Source organism: Pecten maximus, chromosome 10 (assembly GCF_902652985.1).
Source record: "Pecten maximus chromosome 10, xPecMax1.1, whole genome shotgun sequence".
NCBI classification, from domain to species: Eukaryota; Metazoa; Mollusca; class Bivalvia; order Pectinida; family Pectinidae; genus Pecten; species Pecten maximus.
The window spans coordinates 792,477-814,596 of NC_047024.1; the positions used below are offsets into that span (position 1 = coordinate 792,477).

At 38.3% G+C, this 22,120-nt stretch overlaps 2 protein-coding genes across 3 annotated transcripts in view; one reads left to right on the plus strand and one right to left on the minus strand.

Annotated features, from left to right (window-relative positions):
- LOC117335352 (vacuolar protein sorting-associated protein 18 homolog) overlaps nt 1-14,235 on the plus strand; it is a 100,438-nt gene extending 86,203 nt beyond the window's left edge. For both annotated transcript variants that reach the window (XM_033895288.1, XM_033895289.1), the window contains 3 exons: nt 2,230-2,370; nt 5,296-5,354; nt 11,331-14,235. In XM_033895288.1, coding sequence (XP_033751179.1) covers nt 2,230-2,370; nt 5,296-5,354; nt 11,331-11,394 — 264 coding nt within the window. In that variant the 3' untranslated portion in view covers nt 11,395-14,235. The remainder of the gene's footprint in view (nt 1-2,229; nt 2,371-5,295; nt 5,355-11,330) is intronic.
- Nucleotides 14,236-14,624: 389 nt separating this feature from the next.
- Nucleotides 14,625-21,478, minus strand: LOC117335353 (ankyrin repeat domain-containing protein 49-like). Its single transcript, XM_033895290.1, has 4 exons — nt 21,371-21,478; nt 20,674-20,770; nt 18,992-19,152; nt 14,625-18,578 (listed from the first exon to the last, which is right to left on the minus strand). Exons 1-4 carry the CDS (start codon nt 21,455-21,457, stop codon nt 18,240-18,242), a joined length of 684 nt encoding a protein of 227 aa, XP_033751181.1. The 5' UTR covers nt 21,458-21,478; the 3' UTR covers nt 14,625-18,239.
- Between the last annotated feature and the right edge of the window lie 642 nt (nt 21,479-22,120).

Consider the following 22,120-nt stretch of genomic DNA (forward strand, 5'->3'; position numbering starts at 1 on the left):
ACATTATACTAGGGGGTGTTAATGGGGGAGGTAAGTGTGTTAATCCTGACATTATACTAGGGGATGTTAATGGGGGAGGTAAGTGTGTGAATCCTGACATTATACTAGGGGATGTTAATGGGGGAGGTAAGTGTGTGAATCCTGACATTATACTAGGGGATGTTAATGGGGGAGGTAAGTGTGTGAATCCTGACATTATACTAGGGGATGTTAATGGGGGAGGTTAGTGTGTGAATCCTGACATTATACTAGGGGATGTTAATGGGGGAGGTAAGTGTGTGAATCCTGACATTATACTAGGGGATGTTAATGGGGGAGGTAAGTGTGTGAATCCTGACATTATACTGGGGGATGTTAATGGGGGAGGTAAGTGTGTGAATCCTGACATTATACTAGTGGATGTTAATGGGGGAGGTAAGTGTGAATCCTGACATTATACTAGGGGATGTTAATGGGGGAGGTAAGTGTGTGAATCCTGACATTATACTAGGGGATGTTAATGGGGAGGTAAGTGTGAATCCTGACATTATACTAGTGGATGTTAATGGGGGAGGTAAGTGTGAATCCTGACATTATACTAGAGGATGTTAATGGGGGAGGTAAGTGTGTGAATCCTGACATTATACTAGTGGATGTTAATGGGGGAGGTAAGTGTGAATCCTGACATTATACTAGGGGATGTTAATGGGGGAGGTAAGTGTGTGAATCCTGACATTATACTAGGGGATGTTAATGGGGAGGTAAGTGTGAATCCTGACATTATACTAGTGGATGTTAATGGGGGAGGTAAGTGTGAATCCTGACATTATACTAGAGGATGTTAATGGGGGAGGTAAGTGTGAATCCTGACATTATACTAGAGGATGTTAATGGGGGAGGTAAGTGTGTGAATCCTGACATTATACTAGGGGGTGTTAATGGGGGAGGTAAGTGTGTGAATCCTGACATTATACTAGGGGATGTTAATGGGGGAGGTAAGTGTGAATCCTGACATTATACTAGGGGATGTTAATGGGGAGGTTAGTGAGTGAATCCTGACATTATACTGGGGGATGTTAATGGGGGAGGTAAGTGTGTGAATCCTGACATTATACTAGGGGATGTTAATGGGGGAGGTAAGTGTGAATCCTGACATTATACTAGAGGATGTTAATGGGGAGGTAAGTGTGAATCCTGACATTATACTAGTGGATGTTAATGGGGGAGGTAAGTGTGAATCCTGACATTATACTAGAGGATGTTAATGGGGGAGGTAAGTGTGAATCCTGACATTATACTAGAGGATGTTAATGGGGGAGGTAAGTGTGTGAATCCTGACATTATACTAGGGGGTGTTAATGGGGGAGGTAAGTGTGTGAATCCTGACATTATACTAGGGGATGTTAATGGGGGAGGTAAGTGTGAATCCTGACATTATACTAGGGGATGTTAATGGGGAGGTTAGTGAGTGAATCCTGACATTATACTGGGGGATGTTAATGGGGGAGGTAAGTGTGTGAATCCTGACATTATACTAGGGGATGTTAATGGGGGAGGTAAGTGTGTGAATCCTGACATTATACTAGTGGATGTTAATGGGGGAGGTAAGTGTGAATCCTGACATTATACTAGGGGATGTTAATGGGGGAGGTAAGTGTGTGAATCCTGACATTATACTAGGGGATGTTAATGGGGGAGGTAAGTGTGTGAATCCTGACATTATACTAGGGGATGTTAATGGGGGAGATAAGTGTGTGAATCCTGACATTATACTAGGGGATGTTAATGGGGGAGGTAAGTGTGTGAATCCTGACATTATACTAGGGGATGTTAATGGGGGAGGTAAGTGTGTGAATCCTGACATTATACTATGGGATGTTAATGGGGGAGGTAAGTGTGTGAATCCTGACATTATACTAGGGGATGTTAATGGGGGAGGTAAGTGTGTGAATCCTGACATTATACTAGGGGATGTTAATGGGGGAGATAAGTGTGTGAATCCTGACATTATACTAGGGGATGTTAATGGGGGAGGTAAGTGTGTATCCTGACATTATACTAGGGGATGTTAATGGGGGAGGTAAGTGTGTGAATCCTGATATTATACTAGGGGATGTCTACATTCTGATATCATACTGAGATGAGTTAGATTGGTAATAGTGTAATGCTTCACCTGATAAAATTATAGTTTAATTTTAAAGCATTTTATAATGGACATCATATTATGTTGAATGATTCTCTGTTTGTTAGGTTGTGCCAAATTTATCAAGCAAAAAGCGTTCACGAGTTGAAGACTTACAGAGAAAGTTAGCTGAGCATGAAGATGTAGGATCACATAATATGTCTAGTCGTCAAGGTCAAGGCCCGAATATAAAAATAATGGAGATCAAGGTAAGCATCTTATGTCCAGGTGATTAATAGAATCTTTCCCTGCCATGGGGTTGTGACAGAGAAATCTCAACCCAAAGGGGAATTCATGAATGTCCTACCGAAGGCTTGCAGAGGGTTAGACATTCATGAATGTCCTACCGAAGGCTTGTAGAGAGTTAGACATTCATGAATGTCCTACCGAAGGCTTGTAGAGGGTTAGACATTCATGAATGTCCTACCGAAGGCTTGTAGAGGGTTGGACATTCATGAATGTCCTACCGAAGGCTTGCAGAGGGTTGGACATTCATGAATGTCCTACCGAAGGCTTGCAGAGGGTTAGACATTCATGAATGTCCTACCGAAGGCTTGTAGAGGGTAAGACATTCATGAATGTCCTACCGAAGGCTTGTAGAGGGTTAGACATTCATGAATGTCCTACCGAAGGCTTGTAGAGGGTTAGACATTCATGAATGTCCTACCGAAGGCTTGTAGAGGGTTGGACATTCATGAATGTCCTACCGAAGGCTTGTAGAGGGTTGGACATTCATGAATGTCCTACCGAAGGCTTGTAGAGGGTAGGACATTCATGAATGTCCTACCGAAGGCTTGCAGAGGGTTGGACATTCATGAATGTCCTACCGAAGGCTTGCAGAGGGTTGGACATCCTACCGAAGGCTTGCAGAGGGTTGGACATTCATGAATTACCCCAAGGGTGGAGATTTCTTTGTCACACTCCCTAGGTAGGGACAACTTGAAATAAATACATATCCCATCGGTGATCAATGTCTGTTTGTAAGCATCCTCAATTTAGAAGTACCCATCACAGTCCCATACAAATGCAAATCAGTATCATTCCGCAAGAAAACGTAGGTCTAGAAATAATTCACAATATCTATTAAAACAGACACTAAAATAAGGTATCAGTGAAACTATAAAAATAATTACAAATAGTACAGTTTGTCATTTCATAAAACTGTGTGTCTCTTACGCATATTTAACATTAAATAACAACGCAGGAACCATAGTGACGTCACTCAAAAAGTAGTTCCAGAAGTACTTCGGTTCAGAATGTTAGGGCGGGCGATCTGTCATACCCTAGGTGTTGACAGAGAAATCTCTCGCGTCTAACACAGGAGATAAATCGGTTAACTGTGGGAGAAATCACAGTCTCCAAGGTCAGTATTACATCAATCAAACAACTGATATAGGACCTTATGGGTTACCAACAAGGTCAAGGTCAGTATTCAGGTTACAGATACAGAGCCACTTGTTTAGGTCAAGGTCAGTTTTACATAAATCAAAGAACTTACATAAGACCTTATGGTGTAACAACAAGGTCAAGGTCCTAATATCAGAAATGTCAATCAATATATAAGATAATTAAGGTTGGAAGATCAGGCACTTGACCTACTGTAATATATTAAGTTGAAATCATAATTATTTGTGTTTTGGTTGGTGACTGAACATACGTGGTAAGAATGCTAAATACTGTTTTTTTTGCTTGCCAACAGAATTTACACCATAGCTAATGTTATTAAAGCCAACAACATAAGATGGTGGGCTTTTCAAATCGCCCTGTGGCCATGGTCCTTCGTCCTTCTGTCGTCTGCCTATCATCCTTCAATCGTTTGCCTGTCCTTAAACAATCCTTGTTATCGCCATTTCTTGAAAAGTACTGGAAAGATATTACTGAAATTTCATGTGTAGGTTCCCCTTGGTTCTTAGTTGTAGATTTTTGTTCAGAAAAACCAAATAGCCAATAGGTGGCTATCTTGGATTTTTGGTAATTGAAGTTTTTTATCACTATTTCTCAAAAAGTACTGGAGAGATATTTCTCAAACTTCATGTGTAGGTTCCCTTTGGTCCTTAGTTGAACTATATGAATTTAGATTTTTGATCAGCAAAATAAAATGGCCGACAGGCAGCCATCTTGGATTTTGAGAATTGAAGTTTGTTATCGCTATTTCTCGAAAAGTACTGGGGGCCGGGGTGGCCGAGTGGTTAAGATGTCTCGACACTTTATCACTAGCCCTCCACCTGTGGGTTGCGAGTTCGAAACCTACGTGGGGCAGTTGCCAGGTACTGACTGTAGGCCGGTGGTTTTTCTCCAGGTACTCCGGCTTTCCTCCACCTCCAAAACCTGGCACATCCTTTAATGACCCTGGCTGTTAATAGGACGTTAAATAAAAACAAACCAAACCAAACCAAACTGGTGGGATGTTCCTCAAACTTCATGTTTAGGTTCCCCTTGGTCCTTAGTTGCGCCATTGGAATTAAGATTTTTGATTAGAAAAACAAAATGGCCGACAGGTGGCCATCTTGAATTTTGAGAATTGAAATTTATTACTATTTCTTGAATAGTGCTGGAGTGATGTTTTTCAACTTTCACATGTAGGTTCAATGTGTTCATGTTATCAGATTAGTGAGAGAAAAAAAAGAAAGAAGGGAAAAATAGAGAAGATCAGTCTGACATGGAACCTTAGTTGGTGCCAGGATCCTTCTGGGATCTCTTCTTTTTGGAATAGCATCTTTAAAATGTTTTTGTAATTACCTAAAGAATTTGGATAGCTACATGGTTTTGTGACACATGTATAAACATACTTCATATTGAATGAAAAGCTTGTATGCCATCCAGTGTCACGAAAATGATACAAAGAGATTGTAATATGATTATGTAGTCTATATTACAATGTTCTGACATGGAACCTTAGTGGGTGCCAGGATCCTTCTGGGATCTCTTCTTTTTGGAATAGCATCTTTAAAATGTTTTTGTAATTACCTAAAGAATTTGGATAGCTACATGGTTTTGTGACACATGTATAAACATACTTCATATTGAATGAAAAGCTTGTATGCCATCCAGTGTCACGAAAATGATACAAAGAGATTGTAATATGATTATGTAGTCTATATTACAATGTTAATAAGACATTTTATTTTGGGCAGTCTGAGCTTGACGACCTTGTGGCCTCTGAATGTATCTACTGTGGAGACTTAATGGTGAGGTATGTACATAGAACAGGTAGATGTGGAGACTTAATGGTGAGGTATGTACATATAACAGGTAGATGTGGAGACTTAATGGTGAGGTATGTACATATAACAGGTAGATGTGGAGACTTGATGATGAGATATGTACATAGAACAGGTAGATGTGGAGACTTAATGGTGAGGTATGTACATATAACAGGTAGATGTGGAGACTTAATGGTGAGGTATGTACATAGAACAGGTAGATGTGGAGACTTGATGGTGAGGTATGTATATATAACAGGTAGATGTGGAGACTTGGTGGTGAGGTATGTATATATAACAGGTAGATGTGGAGACTTGATGATGAGGTATGTATATATAACAGGTAGATGTGGAGACTTGATGATGAGGTATGTACATATAACAGGTAGATGTGGAGACTTGATGATGAGGTATGTACATAGAACAGGTAGATGTGGAGACTTGATGGTGAGGTATGTACATAGAACAGGTAGATGTGGAGACTTGGTGATGAGGTATGTACATATAACAGGTAGATATAGAGACTTGGTGATGAGGTATGTACATATAACAGGTAGATGTGGAGACTTGATGGTGAGGTATGTATATATAACAGGTAGATGTGGAGACTTGGTGATGAGGTATGTATATATAACAGGTAGATGTGGAGACTTGGTGGTGAGGTATATACATATAACAGGTAGATGTGGAGACTTGATGATGAGGTATGTACATATAACAGGTAGATGTGGAGACTTGGTGATGAGGTATGTATATATAACAGGTAGATGTGGAGACTTGGTGATGAGGTATGTACATATAACAGGTAGATGTGGAGACTTGGTGATGAGGTATGTATATATAACAGGTAGATGTGGAGACATCGTGATGAGGTATGTATATATAACAGGTAGATGTGGAGACTTGATGATGAGGTATGTATATATAACAGGTAGATGTGGAGACTTGATGATGAGGTATGTATATATAACAGGTAGATGTGGAGACTTAATGATGAGGTATGTATATATAACAGGTAGATGTGGAGACTTGATGGTGAGGTATGTATATAAAACAGGTAGATGTGGAGACTTGATGGTGAGGTATGTACATATAACAGGTAGATGTGGAGACTTAATGGTGAGGTATGTACATAGAACAGGTAGATGTGGAGACTTGGTGATGAGGTATGTACATAGAACAGGTAGATGTGGAGACTTGGTGATGAGGTATGTACATATAACAGGTAGATGTGGAGACTTGGTGATGAGGTATGTACATAGAACAGGTAGATGTGGAGACTTGGTGATGAGGTATGTACATAGAACAGGTAGATGTGGAGACTTGATGGTGAGGTATGTATATATAACAGGTAGATGTGGAGACTTAATGGTGAGGTATGTACATAGAACAGGTAGATGTGGAGACTTAATGGTGAGGTATGTACATAGAACAGGTAGATGTGGAGACTTGGTGATGAGGTATGTATATATAACAGGTAGATATAGAGACTTGGTGATGAGGTATGTATATATAACAGGTAGATATAGAGACTTGGTGATGAGGTATGTATATATAACAGGTAGATGTGGAGACTTGGTGATGAGGTATGTACATAGAACAGGTAGATGTGGAGACTTGGTGATGAGGTATGTACATAGAACAGGTAGATGTGGAGACTTGGTGATGAGGTATGTACATAGAACAGGTAGATGTGGAGACTTAATGGTGAGGTATGTACATAGAACAGGTAGATGTGGAGACTTAATGGTGAGGTATGTACATAGAACAGGTAGATGTGGAGACTTGGTGATGAGGTATGTACATATAACAGGTAGATGTGGAGACTTGATGATGAGGTATGTATATATAACAGGTAGATGTGGAGACTTGGTGATGAGGTATGTACATAGAACAGGTAGATGTGGAGACTTGGTGATGAGGTATGTATATATAACAGGTAGATGTGGAGACTCGGTGATGAGGTATGTATATATAACAGGTAGATGTGGAGACTCGGTGATGAGGTATGTACATATAACAGGTAGATGTGGAGACTTGGTGATGAGGTATGTATATATAACAGGTAGATGTGGAGACTCGGTGATGAGGTATGTACATAGAACAGGTAGATGTGGAGACTTGGTGATGAGGTATGTACATAGAACAGGTAGATGTGGAGACTTGGTGATGAGGTATGTACATATAACAGGTAGATGTGGAGACTTGGTGATGAGGTATGTATATATAACAGGTAGATGTGGAGACTCGGTGATGAGGTATGTATATATAACAGGTAGATGTGGAGACTTAATGGTGAGGTATGTATATAGAACAGGTAGATGTGGAGACTCGGTGATGAGGTATGTACATAGAACAGGTAGATGTGGAGACTTGGTGATGAGGTATGTATATATAACAGGTAGATGTGGAGACTCGGTGATGAGGTATGTATATATAACAGGTAGATGTGGAGACTCGGTGATGAGGTATGTACATAGAACAGGTAGATGTGGAGACTTGGTGATGAGGTATGTACATATAACAGGTAGATGTGGAGACTTGGTGATGAGGTATGTACATATAACAGGTAGATGTGGAGACTTGGTGATGAGGTATGTATATATAACAGGTAGATGTGGAGACTTAATGATGAGGTATGTACATATAACAGGTAGATGTGGAGACTTGATGATGAGGTATGTACATAGAACAGGTAGATGTGGAGACTTGATGGTGAGGTATGTACATAGAACAGGTAGATGTGGAGACTTGATGATGAGGTATGTATATATAACAGGTAGATGTGGAGACTTAATGGTGAGGTATGTACATATAACAGGTAGATGTGGAGACTTAGTGATGAGGTATGTACATATAACAGGTAGATGTGGAGACTTAATGGTGAGGTATGTACATATAACAGGTAGATGTGGAGACTTGATGATGAGGTATGTATATATAACAGGTAGATGTGGAGACTTGGTGATGAGGTATGTACATATAACAGGTAGATGTGGAGACTTAATGGTGAGGTATGTATATATAACAGGTAGATGTGGAGACTTGATGGTGAGGTATATACATAGAACAGGTAGATGTGGAGACTTGATGATGAGGTATATACATAGAACAGGTAGATGTGGAGACTTGATGATGAGGTATGTATATATAACAGGTAGATGTGGAGACTTGATGATGAGGTATATACATAGAACAGGTAGATGTGGAGACTCGGTGATGAGGTATGTATATATAACAGGTAGATGTGGAGACTTGATGATGAGGTATGTACATATAACAGGTAGATGTGGAGACTTGATGATGAGGTATATACATAGAACAGGTAGATGTGGAGACTTGATGATGAGGTATGTATATATAACAGGTAGATGTGGAGACTTAATGATGAGGTATGTACATATAACAGGTAGATGTGGAGACTTGATGATGAGGTATGTATATAGAACAGGTAGATGTGGAGACTTGGTGATGAGGTATATACATATAACAGGTAGATGTGGAGACTTGATGGTGAGGTATGTACATAGAACAGGTAGATGTGGAGACTTAATGGTGAGGTATGTATATATAACAGGTAGATGTGGAGACTTGATGATGAGGTATGTATATATAACAGGTAGATGTGGAGACTTGGTGATGAGGTATGTATATATAACAGGTAGATGTGGAGACTTGGTGATGAGGTATGTACATAGAACAGGTAGATGTGGAGACTTGGTGATGAGGTATGTATATATAACAGGTAGATGTGGAGACTCGGTGATGAGGTATGTATATATAACAGGTAGATGTGGAGACTTAATGGTGAGGTATGTACATAGAACAGGTAGATGTGGAGACTTGGTGATGAGGTATGTACATAGAACAGGTAGATGTGGAGACTTAATGGTGAGGTATGTACATAGAACAGGTAGATGTGGAGACTTGGTGATGAGGTATGTACATAGAACAGGTAGATGTGGAGACTTGATGATGAGGTATGTACATAGAACAGGTAGATGTGGAGACTTGATGGTGAGGTATGTATATATAACAGGTAGATGTGGAGACTTGGTGATGAGGTATGTACATATAACAGGTAGATGTGGAGACTTGATGATGAGGTATGTACATATAACAGGTAGATGTGGAGACTTGGTGATGAGGTATGTACATATAACAGGTAGATGTGGAGACTTGATGATGAGGTATGTACATATAACAGGTAGATGTGGAGACTTGGTGATGAGGTATGTATATATAACAGGTAGATGTGGAGACTTGATGATGAGGTATGTATATATAACAGGTAGATGTGGAGACTTGATGGTGAGGTATGTATATATAACAGGTAGATGTGGAGACTTAATGGTGAGGTATGTACATATAACAGGTAGATGTGGAGACTTGGTGATGAGGTATGTACATATAACAGGTAGATGTGGAGACTTGATGATGAGGTATGTATATATAACAGGTAGATGTGGAGACTTGATGATGAGGTATGTATATATAACAGGTAGATGTGGAGACATGATGATGAGGTATGTATATATAACAGGTAGATGTGGAGACTTGATGGTGAGGTATGTACATAGAACAGGTAGATGTGGAGACTTAATGGTGAGGTATGTACATAGAACAGGTAGATGTGGAGACTTGGTGATGAGGTATGTATATATAACAGGTAGATGTGGAGACTCGGTGATGAGGTATGTACATATAACAGGTAGATGTGGAGACTTGATGGTGAGGTATGTACATAGAACAGGTAGATGTGGAGACTTGATGGTGAGGTATGTACATAGAACAGGTAGATGTGGAGACTTAATGGTGAGGTATGTACATAGAACAGGTAGATGTGGAGACTTGGTGATGAGGTATGTATATATAACAGGTAGATGTGGAGACTCGGTGATGAGGTATGTACATATAACAGGTAGATGTGGAGACTTGGTGATGAGGTATGTACATAGAACAGGTAGATGTGGAGACTTGGTGATGAGGTATGTACATATAACAGGTAGATGTGGAGACTTGGTGGTGAGGTATGTATATATAACAGGTAGATGTGGAGACTTGGTGGTGAGGTATGTACATAGAACAGGTAGATGTGGAGACTTGGTGATGAGGTATGTATATATAACAGGTAGATGTGGAGACTTGATGGTGAGGTATGTACATATAACAGGTAGATGTGGAGACTTGATGGTGAGGTATGTATATATAACAGGTAGATGTGGAGACTTGATGGTGAGGTATGTATATATAACAGGTAGATGTGGAGACTTGATGGTGAGGTATGTACATATAACAGGTAGATGTGGAGACTTGATTGTGAGGTATGTATATATAACAGGTAGATGTGGAGACTTGATGGTGAGGTATGTATATATAACAGGTAGATGTGGAGACTTGGTGGTGAGGTATGTACATAGAACAGGTAGATGTGGAGACTTGGTGATGAGGTATGTACATAGAACAGGTAGATGTGGAGACTTGGTGGTGAGGTATGTATATATAACAGGTAGATGTGGAGACTTGGTGGTGAGGTATGTACATAGAACAGGTAGATGTGGAGACTTGATGGTGAGGTATGTATATATAACAGGTAGATGTGGAGACTTAATGGTGAGGTATGTACATAGAACAGGTAGATGTGGAGACTTGATGATGAGGTATGTACATAGAACAGGTAGATGTGGAGACTTGATGATGAGGTATGTACATAGAACAGGTAGATGTGGAGACTTAATGGTGAGGTATGTATATATAACAGGTAAATGTGGTGACTTGGTGATGAGGTATGTACATAGAACAGGTAGATGTGGAGACTTGATGATGAGGTATATACATATAGCAGTTGGATGATACGTTTATACAGTGACAGATGTATATTTTCTATCTACTAATATCTAGGTATTAGGTATACCCTTGGATGCTTGTTGTCTATCAATGTTAATTTTGATGTTGTTTGTCTGTAGGTCTGTGGAGAAGCTATTTATTGAGGAAGAGGAAGAGGACTTGGTTAGCAATGGATGGTTATGAATTCGTCGAGTAATTATCACCTTGGCTGTGAACAGATGATTATGAATTCGTCGAGTAATTATCATCTTGGCTGTGAACAGATGGTTATGAATTTGTCGACTGTGAACAGATGGTTATAAATTCGTCGACTGTGAACAAATGGTTAAGAATTTGTCAACTGTGAACTGATGGTTATGAATTCGTCGACTGTGAACAGATGGTTATGAATTTGTCGACTGTGAAAAGATGGTTATGAATTTGTCGATTGTGAACAGATGGTTCTAGTTTTCTCTTGCCTGGCTATGGATGACTAAAAACCTGCCTATTAACATCTACAACCTTAACATTTACCTTAGTTCTAAATAGATGACCATACATCAGTAAGACGCCTTTAATCTAGTAACAAATAGTAACAGACTATTTCATCCTCTGCCAGTCATGGGTCTTTCCCACAGTGGCTGGCAATGGAGCTTAACAACATAGTTTAGTAACAGATGACCTTTTCTTCAACCAGGGGTAGACAGATACACGCATGCTTGTAAACACCAGTTGACAAAAACCTCAGATTTATGGTTCCTCATCTGTGGTTTTGTATTATATAACCAGATGTTTTGTTTTTTTTTCCCCATTTGATAACCTGGAATTTATTATTGACTTTCATGAGGACATGACTTTGTGTGGAAATGTTGAGTTGATTGAATAGTGCTAGATGAATACCAAAATTATGTTACATATGATCTTCAAAGAAGCTTTGATGACAACATGTTTCTAAAATGTCTTTGAGAGGTTTAAAACTCTTGGAAAAAGTTTGCCGGATGTAGCACCATTCCTTCCAAGACCATACCTTCTGACAGGAAAAACACTCTACGGAATGTCACTACACATCACTACTAACAAAATTCCTCTTCATAAGATCACTGATAGCTTCTTTGACAAAACTAGATTCTGCTAACGCCGATTTCTAATTCTTTAAAATACAGTTTTCTTGGTTTGATTGAAATTGTATCTTTTACCCATTAAAAATAATGTCTAAAATGTATTCGTTAGTAACAATATTCCTCCAGAAATCATAATTTCCTTTTAGTTTCCCCTTTTCTTAAAATTTGCTTACCTGCTGGTTCGTATTCGTAATAGTCACATGTTAACTGATTGCTAGTGAAATACTAATGTTCTTGTCATCCTTTGATGGAATTTGTGTGACCTCACTTTTTACTGATGACCTGTGGGGGAACTGGCGTCGCTGACCCTCCTGTGTATGGACAGTCATGTCTGTACTGGCCAAACTCGAACTGTGGGGGAACTGGAGTCGCTGACCCTCCTGTGTACGGACAGTCACATCTGTACTGGCCAAATTCCATGTAACTGAAGCACGCTCCTCCTCTATACGATGTCCCTGTCCTGAGGTATCGCTGTAACTGAAGCAAGCTCCTCCTCTATACGATGTCCCTGTCCTGAGGTATCGCTGTAACTGAAGCACGCCCCTCCTCCATACAATGTCCCTGTCCTGAGGTATCGCTGTAACTGAAGCACGCCCCTCCTCCATACAATGTCCCTGTCCTGAGGTATCGCTGTAACTGAAGCAAGCCCCTCTTCCATACGATGTCCCTGTCCTGAGGTATCGCTGTAACTGAAGCACGCCCCTCCTCCATACGATGTCCCTGTCCTGAGGTAAACAGGCTGACTTACAGGACCCCTGGAGTACCTGAATCCAATAAAGGTCTGCCCAATCGGCTGATAGCTGATCCATGTTTCTCATAAAACCAGTGTTAACAGTAGAAACTCGATTTGATTGAAACGCTGAGATTTTTTCCGGGATGCATCTTTCTTCTTAACAGCTCTAGTCTCCGCTCTCCTCCCCAAAAAAATTTTGCTTTCCTCATCAGTCACTAGCAACTGGGTGACACTGGCAGACGGTTTTCCACCCGCCTTCTAACGTATCTGTTATACGAATCAATTTATTCTGCAGTTTAGTTTTGTCAGATACTTCAAGAAAAGCTCTCTAAAGCCTATGTAGCCTGGGTCACACTGTTCAAATTGTCACTGTTGAACTTATATTGAGTTTGTTATCCTCAAAGCGCCAATTAAAATCAGAGTCAGTTGTTAGTTTCCTAACTTCACTTAAAACACTAGCTGTGGAGCCACGCGCCCACTTTATTCCTTAATGACGTTAGCTCAGCTTTCTGACTTTTAACTTCACTCAAAAGTTCAGCTAATGTATTAGAAATGTCACCTTTATCATGAGAACTCCTGTCCTGGCCCTCGTCGTCCATGCTGCTAACAAAAAAACATGTACACTGTCAGAGGGACTATCGCTGAATGACCAAACAATCACATACCACGTACACAAGCATGTGTACTACTCGACCACAACGCCACCTATAAGAAAATATGACACTGAAGGAAAAATGATTATCGGCTAATTCTGTTCCATGAATCTCTGATCATTATATTTTATAGCTTCTACTCCTAACTAAGGTAGTGTAAAAACATATGGACTTTTCATACTGTGCTATTGCTAGTAATTCATGGAATAATTATTTATTGGTGTCCACAAGAAAGGTGTCATTTTTGTTTTGGTTGGAGAGGGAATAGAGAGAATCCTGATTAATCAAGAGCGAGTGTGTTTTGTAGAATTTCCAGCCGTCACCAAGGAGACTGGATCCATCTCCTTGGTGATTGAGATTGGGAGAATATTAGCCATTCCAGCCTCCAAGGTGTAATATCTTTTTTTTTACAGATTATGTCTGTATGAACTAGTTCCACAGTGATGTGATACATTCATTGAACCTTAATGTTTTGTGCAATATGAAATATTGTAATACTTTTATGATTATAAAACATATTAAAAATGTGATAAAGTAAGTATTGATTTTATTTTATTATTTCACAACAATTATAATTATAGTTATATCAAATTAATCTATGAATTACTCTTGTTGGCCTGGATAGAAGCACACAAGGGTCTTGGAGGAAAAACCTGGGGAAGTCCATCTGATTGGACAAGAGGCCTCCAAACCTTTTCACCTCAGATCAGGGAATTAAACCCCGGTCGTCTAGGTGAAAGGGCAGTACCGGTATGTTAACACTGTGCCACCCGACCTCCCATCTGTCTTGGTGAAAGGGCAGTGTGTAACCACTGTGCCACCTGACTACCCATGATGACATAGGATGTTTTCAACACAAGTTTCTCCTAATTCATTGTTATATGTAAATACCTGTCTAAACTGAAGAGATACAAGAAGAGAAAATGGTAAAAATGAAAACATCATTTATTGCAGAATTATATTGTCACAACATACACAAGCAACAACTTTCAACATTTAGAGTAAAAAAAAATTATGACTACAACAAAGAACTGTATTATAATATAAAGGTGTAAAAAAGTGAACAAAAATACTGACACTACTACAACTGTATAATTTGTAGTAGAATATACAAAGCTGATATACAAAAACGTTGTACATGTAGTGGTATGTTGGAGCCTAGTGCCAGCCAGGATATTGTGTGGGCTGTCACACATGGCCTGGCAGTAAGATTTTAACTCCCCTGATAAAACTTTAAAGAGATAACTAAAAATGTGGATGTAAAATATTATAAAAATTAGAAATGACAAAGATAAAACTTAGTTGATGTTATTCTTAATAGTCAATGATAATTCTAACACATGCACATCAATCAATAACAAAATTGAATTTTCAATGTTACACTAGTAAATTTTGAATATATTGTGTTTATACAATTTATTAGTATGAGAAATAATTTCAAGTGTACTCCTCCATTTCAACTTGCTTGGCTCATGCACCAACATTTTTACCTGTTAAGGGGAGGTAATCAAGTTAATAATGGAGAGTACTTCTTCATTGAGGGAGGAATGTCAGCTAGCAGGGTTAAATGTTAAGGGCACAAGTTACAATGGGTAAGAGATTTAGTATTAAGAGTACATGGTTAAATGACTGAAGGTTTTAGGATTAAGGGTACATGTTTATAGGACTGAAGGTTTTAGTGTTAAGGATACATGTATAGGACTGAAGGTTTTAGGGTTATAAGAGTACAGTGTTATTAGGGTGAGGGATTATCTTTATAAGGCTGACTGTCGTTGTCTATGATATAGGTGCTACGTACACTAGATTATTAGTCAAACTGTCTCATCTCTATTTTTAGGAATTCATGAACAAATATAATGTATATGAATGAATACAGACCTGCATCAAAAGTAATACAGACCGAATGCTTGTGTTATATCAAAAATGACTTTAAATTATAAAGTAATCAAGTTTTACAATAAATAAATACATGTATATGGAGTATTATTATAATCTCTCATCACAACCAAGTGTTGACATGAAATGTGTGATATTGATTGGCAGGTTTCTGATGACATAGTGTTCAATTCAATATTAAATATTACCGCAATGATATAAAACTCAATCATAATCGGAATGTTGTGTAAAAAGGCCTGATCTAAAATGTAGCAAACAAGCAAATATTGAATGTATTTGCGTTGCTTCTAACAAGCCTTTGTTACAATCAAATATCTGGTACAAAAAGATCCTTATCAATTTAAGTTATCATGCAGATTTAAGCAATAAGGACAGTACTAGCGATGTGTTAACTCATGCAAGGACAAAAGTTACTCATGCAAATCCTATTCATCCCCCTACAGAAGTTACTTATATAAGTTCAATTGACGGCTAGCAGACTTGCTATAATTTCAGAAATTTGTTTTATAAATGACAGCCATATTTCATATTTTACATAAAGTTATCAACATACTAGTAGTGAACCCCAGCTAGGCTATTGTCAGACAGTGGCGGTAAACAATACTAGTAGTGAACCCAAACTAGGCTATTGCCAGACAGTGGCAGTAAACAATACTAGTAGTGAACCCCAGCTAGGCTATTGTCAGACAGTGGCAGTAAACAATACTAGTAGTGAACCCCAGCTAGGCTATTGTAAGACAGTGGCAGCTAACAATACTAGTAGTAAACCCCAGCTAGGCTATTGTCAGACAGTGGCAGTAATATTCCATGTCAAACATGTCCATCTTCCTTGTCTTAATTTCCTTTAAATAGTCCATAAACATTTCCAAATTTATAGTTTGTTTTCAAAGCAAATTTGACCCTTGTGACCTTATATATAAATACTCCAGATCTTAAAGTCCTGTCACATATTACCATGTGTCATTGGATTGAAGATCACAAAACAAAATTTGGACATACTTTATACATTCTTTCCATCGAAGCTATAAGATAGTAATACTTACTTCTTAATAATGCATGTACAAGTCATCCCAAGTTATAAGGCATTCAATGTATGACCTTGAAAATGGGGGTCAATGTCATAGGATCATGCATGTACATTTATAATATCAACAAGACTATAGGAATTGCAGTTCTATAAAAACAGAGTGCACAGCTCTATGAGCTCCAATATCAATAACCTCAGGCACTAAAACATCTAAATAGTTGCCTAGCAACACAGTTAGATCAAAAGCAGATTCTAATGATTACAACTCAATCTGGACACTGCAGCCATTTTTGTCAATGTAAGAGGACCAAGTTTAATAGCTTATGAAGGAAAGATTCTATATTTGTGTTTTATAGCCAAACATTTGCATCATGAACAGACCACTAATTTTAAGTCTGTTAATAAACAAGAGTTATTTGTAGGCATGTTGATGGATATTCTAGCGACAAAAATATCACTCTAGCCAAAGCTTTGAAGCTCATGTGTAATGAGCGCCATTTTGACTGATTAGAAGGAGATCAGAAATACAATTCAGACTCTCCTCTTGGAAGGCAATAAATGACTTGAAAATAAGGAAGATTTTATCTCTCACCAGTAGGTATGGCATGTATGTGCTGTATATTTGATTTACATATCAAACGGTAAGTGTATAAACTTATATACAAAACACATTTATCTCTAATTTGCTTAAAATTATATTTTTGTTGAGACCATTTGGATACTATATTTGCACTTTGTCCTCATAAAAATAACTTAACACCCCGAAGTACTGCCCGGAAACCACTAGAATAAGACCTGTACAATGATACACAGGGCATTTAGACTAGAAAATTATCAATTGAATCAATGAGGTGTAGAGTAGAAGACAGAATTTACATGGATACCAAATCTACTGAATTATCTCTCTTTGTCAAAATGCCATCATCAACTCTACGTTGATACCAGGCAGTATGTTAAGGAAGTTTATTATTTTTATTTATAAAATGCATGATTTTTTTTGTTCAGTAACTTGATACAATAATTTTACACACTTATATATATACTTTCATACACAGGTTACTAATTAGTACAAAAAGTTAAACCTGGGTCCGATAATGCATCTTTCAACGTCTATGGAAGTATAACAACAACGCACATTTCTCACGTAACTATTAATACATCTATAAATAGTTTTCTAGATATCATCATTCATTCCTATATATGACACTCTTTGTAGTGGAGGCCAGTCTGTATTACCTGGGAAACACCAGGTACCTGTACACGGTTTAGTAACACGGCTCCAGACAGTAAGGTGGGAGACAGGTGATATGTTCCATATTGCATACATGTCCCTTCTTGGTCAGAGAATGCTACTTAATTATAACTCGATAAGGCAAGCAGATTGGCACAGCACATTGTAAAACAGTCTGTCTTTTAAATGTGAACACATCACTTTAAAATATAAAACTTGGATAACTGTATCATAAAGCTTTGGTTGCCATGAAGGTTATACATAGTCTCATCAAGCTTTGGTTACCTTAAATACATAGTATGTCTGGGGGAAGTGCTGGAATTTTCCTACTGACAAAGGGACACAACTCAAGCTCATAAATCGGTAAAATCCTACAGATGTTAGGTTATCACTGTAAGGAGTTGATGTGGTCCTCTGTGATCTGGAACAGAGAGCAGTGTTCGCTGGTTCGACGACATATGTCATGTGCTGTCTCCCCTACACGATTACGGATACTGACATCAATATTACAATTGGTCAGAAGGACTTCCAGCGTGGCACGACTGTCCCGCTCTGATGATGCCAGATGAAGTGCCGTCTGACCGCCATTGGTCTGTGCATTAATAGGGGCCCCATGCTGTAGGAGAGTGGCCACAACCTCTGCTTGATTCCAGCGGGATGCACTATGTAAAGGCTGCCATCCATCAATAGTCCTGGCCTCAACATCTGCCTTCCGCGTCAATAGAAGCTAAAACAGCAGTAAACATCCATCAGAACTGTGTTAGATAACAATATGTCTGTTGTTAGTTGTCCTTACAGTCACAATACACTGTTGTATTATGTTTCATCTACAATTTTGGAATGGTTTTATTCTGGAAGTACCAATATTTGATTTAAATCTATCAATATATACACATATTGAGAGTACAAAACAGTTTATCAATTATGTGAGGATTTTGCTAAAATTTCAACTTCTGTTCTTTTTACATACCAAGGTAATAAATGCTTCCGAAAATTCATCAAAACTAGATCTTGTTTAAGTAATCAAAGAAACAGAAACTGCATGGATGGATGAAAAGATAATGTGGTTTTATAATACAGGGTACTGGCTCTGAATGTGTGTAAATTATATTGGAAATGTAAATTTCAAAGCATACTAACCCTAACAATAACATCATGACCATTGTAAGAGGCTCTGTGAAGGGGTGTATAGTCATCACTGTCTCGAGCGTTAACCAGATCTGGGTCCTCCGCTATCATAGTCTCCACTATCTCGCGCTCATTGTTTTCTGCAGCCCAAAGTATTCTGACTCTTGGATTATCTGCAAATAAGATCACCAATTTCAAAACAACACTTTTTACTGCAACAATATGAAGTGAAAATGCAAAAAGCACATGTTGGTCTGAATCTGATAAACACATTTATGTATCTCAAATTCTCATATATTTTTTTTAAATTTTGGGTGCAATTACAACAAAACATTGTGAATGGTCATTGACTTTTAAATTTGTATAGATATCTCTTCATAAAGTAGAACTGTCTCTCCCTAGACAACAATGTTAGACTCACTGTACATGTGTATGTGTCTCTCCCCTGAAATAATGTAGCTATAGTTGCGATACAATGTCACTCTGGTCTCTCCCCAGACAATATTTACAGTTGTGATACAATGTATTAAGTCTCACTCTGGTCTCTCCCCAGACCATATCTACAGTTGTGATACAATGTATCTAGTCTCACTCTGGTCTCTCCCCAGACAATATTTACAGTTGTGATACAATGTATTAAGCCTCACTCTGGTCTCTCCCCAGACAATATCTACAGTTGTGATACAATGTATTAAGCCTCACTCTGGTCTCTCCCCAGACAATATCTACAGATGTGATATATACAATGTATTAAGCCTCACTCTAGTATCTCCTCAGACAATATCTACAGTTGTGATACAAAGTATTAAGCCTCACTCTGGTCTCTCCTCAGACAATATCTACAGTTGTGATACAAAGTATTAAGCCTCACTCTAGTATCTCCTCAGACAATATCTACAGTTGTGATACAATGTATTAAGCCTCACTCTGGTCTCCCCCCAGACAATATCTACAGTTGTGATACAATGTATTAAGCCTCACTGTAGTCTCTCCCCAGACAATATCTACAGTTGTGATACAATGTATTAAGCCTCTCCCCAGACAATATCTACAGTTGTGATACAATGTATTAAGCCTCACTGTAGTCTCTCCCCAGACAATATCTACAGTTGTGATACAATGTATTAAGCCTCACTCTGGGTGTCTCCTCAGACAATATCTACAGTTGTGATACAATGTATTAAGTCTCACTCTGGTCTCTCCCCAGACAATATCTACAGTTGTGATACAATGTATTAAGCCTCACTCTGTTCTCTCCACAGACAATATCTACAGTTGTGATACAATGTATTAAGTCTCACTCTGGTCTCTCCCCAGACAATATCTACAGTTGTGATACAATGTATTAAGTCTCACTCTGGTCCCTCCTTAGACAATATCTACAGTTGAGATACAATGTATTTAGCCTCACTCTGGTTTCTCCCCAGACAATATCTACAGTTGTAATACAATGTATTAAGTCTCACTCTGGTCTCTCCTCAGACAATATTTACAGTTGTGATACAAAGTATTAAGCCTCACTCTGGTCTCTCCCCAGACAATATTTACAGTTGTGATACAATGTATTAAGCCTCACTCTGGTCTCTCCCCAGACAATATCTACAGTTGTGATACAATGTATTAAGCCTCATTGTGGGTCTCTCCTTAGACAATATCTACAGTTGCGATATACATATGTGTATATTGTTTCTCACTCTGTATCTCTTCACTTGTGGCCTCATCAACACCCTCCTCATCCATCTCCCAGAAACTTTGATACTGGTTTGGTGCTCCATCCTTGGCCCTCATCACCTGCAAAAATGGAATATTGGAATAGCTGACAAGGTTTCAAAACAAGTATTTATAAGGGTGTTGACATTTCTTATTGTATACTTTGTAACAGGCATGCACGGGAAATACAACAGGGTTATTAAGACTGAATTCTTTAAAATCTAGACTGATTCTCTGACTAATATATCACCCAGCCTTCTCTCCTGCTTCACACACCTCCCTTTGAAATGAATGTTTAGAGTTGATAAAATATGTCTGATAATTATACAGAGCTAGAAAATATATCACTGTCAGTGTCTAGTTCTATATGGTGATGGGTGATGGCTGCTGGCAGGTCCGATCAGTCAGTCACCTTTAGTCCTATAAGACTTCGAATGTTCATTTCGTGATTTTTTTACGTTTATCGTCGGATATTAACATTTTTGTTACTTGTCGAACTTCGAACAATCGTAAAAACCCTACGATATGAACCTTCGAAGATATCCTATTACCTATAGTATATATTTGTATCTGTCAACCTGTAATAGACTAATAGACAGATAGACTGCATCTCATAGCCGTAAATAACAGCGGTATTATTGTAATGAAGCAATGGGAAGGGATTATCTCATGTTTACATACAGCCTCCAATACGTCTGCAGACCCTAAATTGAGCAGTGGTGGATACTGCTGATCCAAATCTGATCCATCATACTCATCGTCTTCCATCGTTCGTGTGCTTTGTTTAAACATCCGGTGAGGGGAGATAACTCACACTTGAAGAGCCATGGCCTTGTCATCTACAGGCATTTATTTATTCCCGACTTTTTTTTATTAATCAATTATTGTTTAAATATAAAATTGCTTATCACAGACAAATCCATAGTTTTGGGGACTTGTATATCTATATATAATTAGTCAACACAGAGACATATATAGATATATGTCTCTGGTCAACATAAATGTTAAGGTGCTTTAGTACACTTGTGAGATATAGATTCTAATCAAACGGTTTGTAATCAATGATGAACTCTTCCACAAATGTTTTGATGTGATATATTTGTTAAGGGATAGACTAGTTACAGAAATAGTAAAAACGAAATTTCAATATAAAATTATTTGAATTAGATAAAATGATCTATTACATAATTCGTATATGTTCAGAAACTATATAATTCAGAGAGCCTATTATCTGAACTATTTTATTTATTTATTTATTTTTTATTTATTTTTTATTTATTTTTTTATTTATTTCCTATTCTACAGACCCGGAGGTCCACTTACAGAACCGATAACAAATACAACATAAGTATAAAATATCACAGTCAGTTTTGCATAATAATGTTCTTTAGTCGTTCTTTAAACTTAGCGAGAGACAAATAAAACACATGT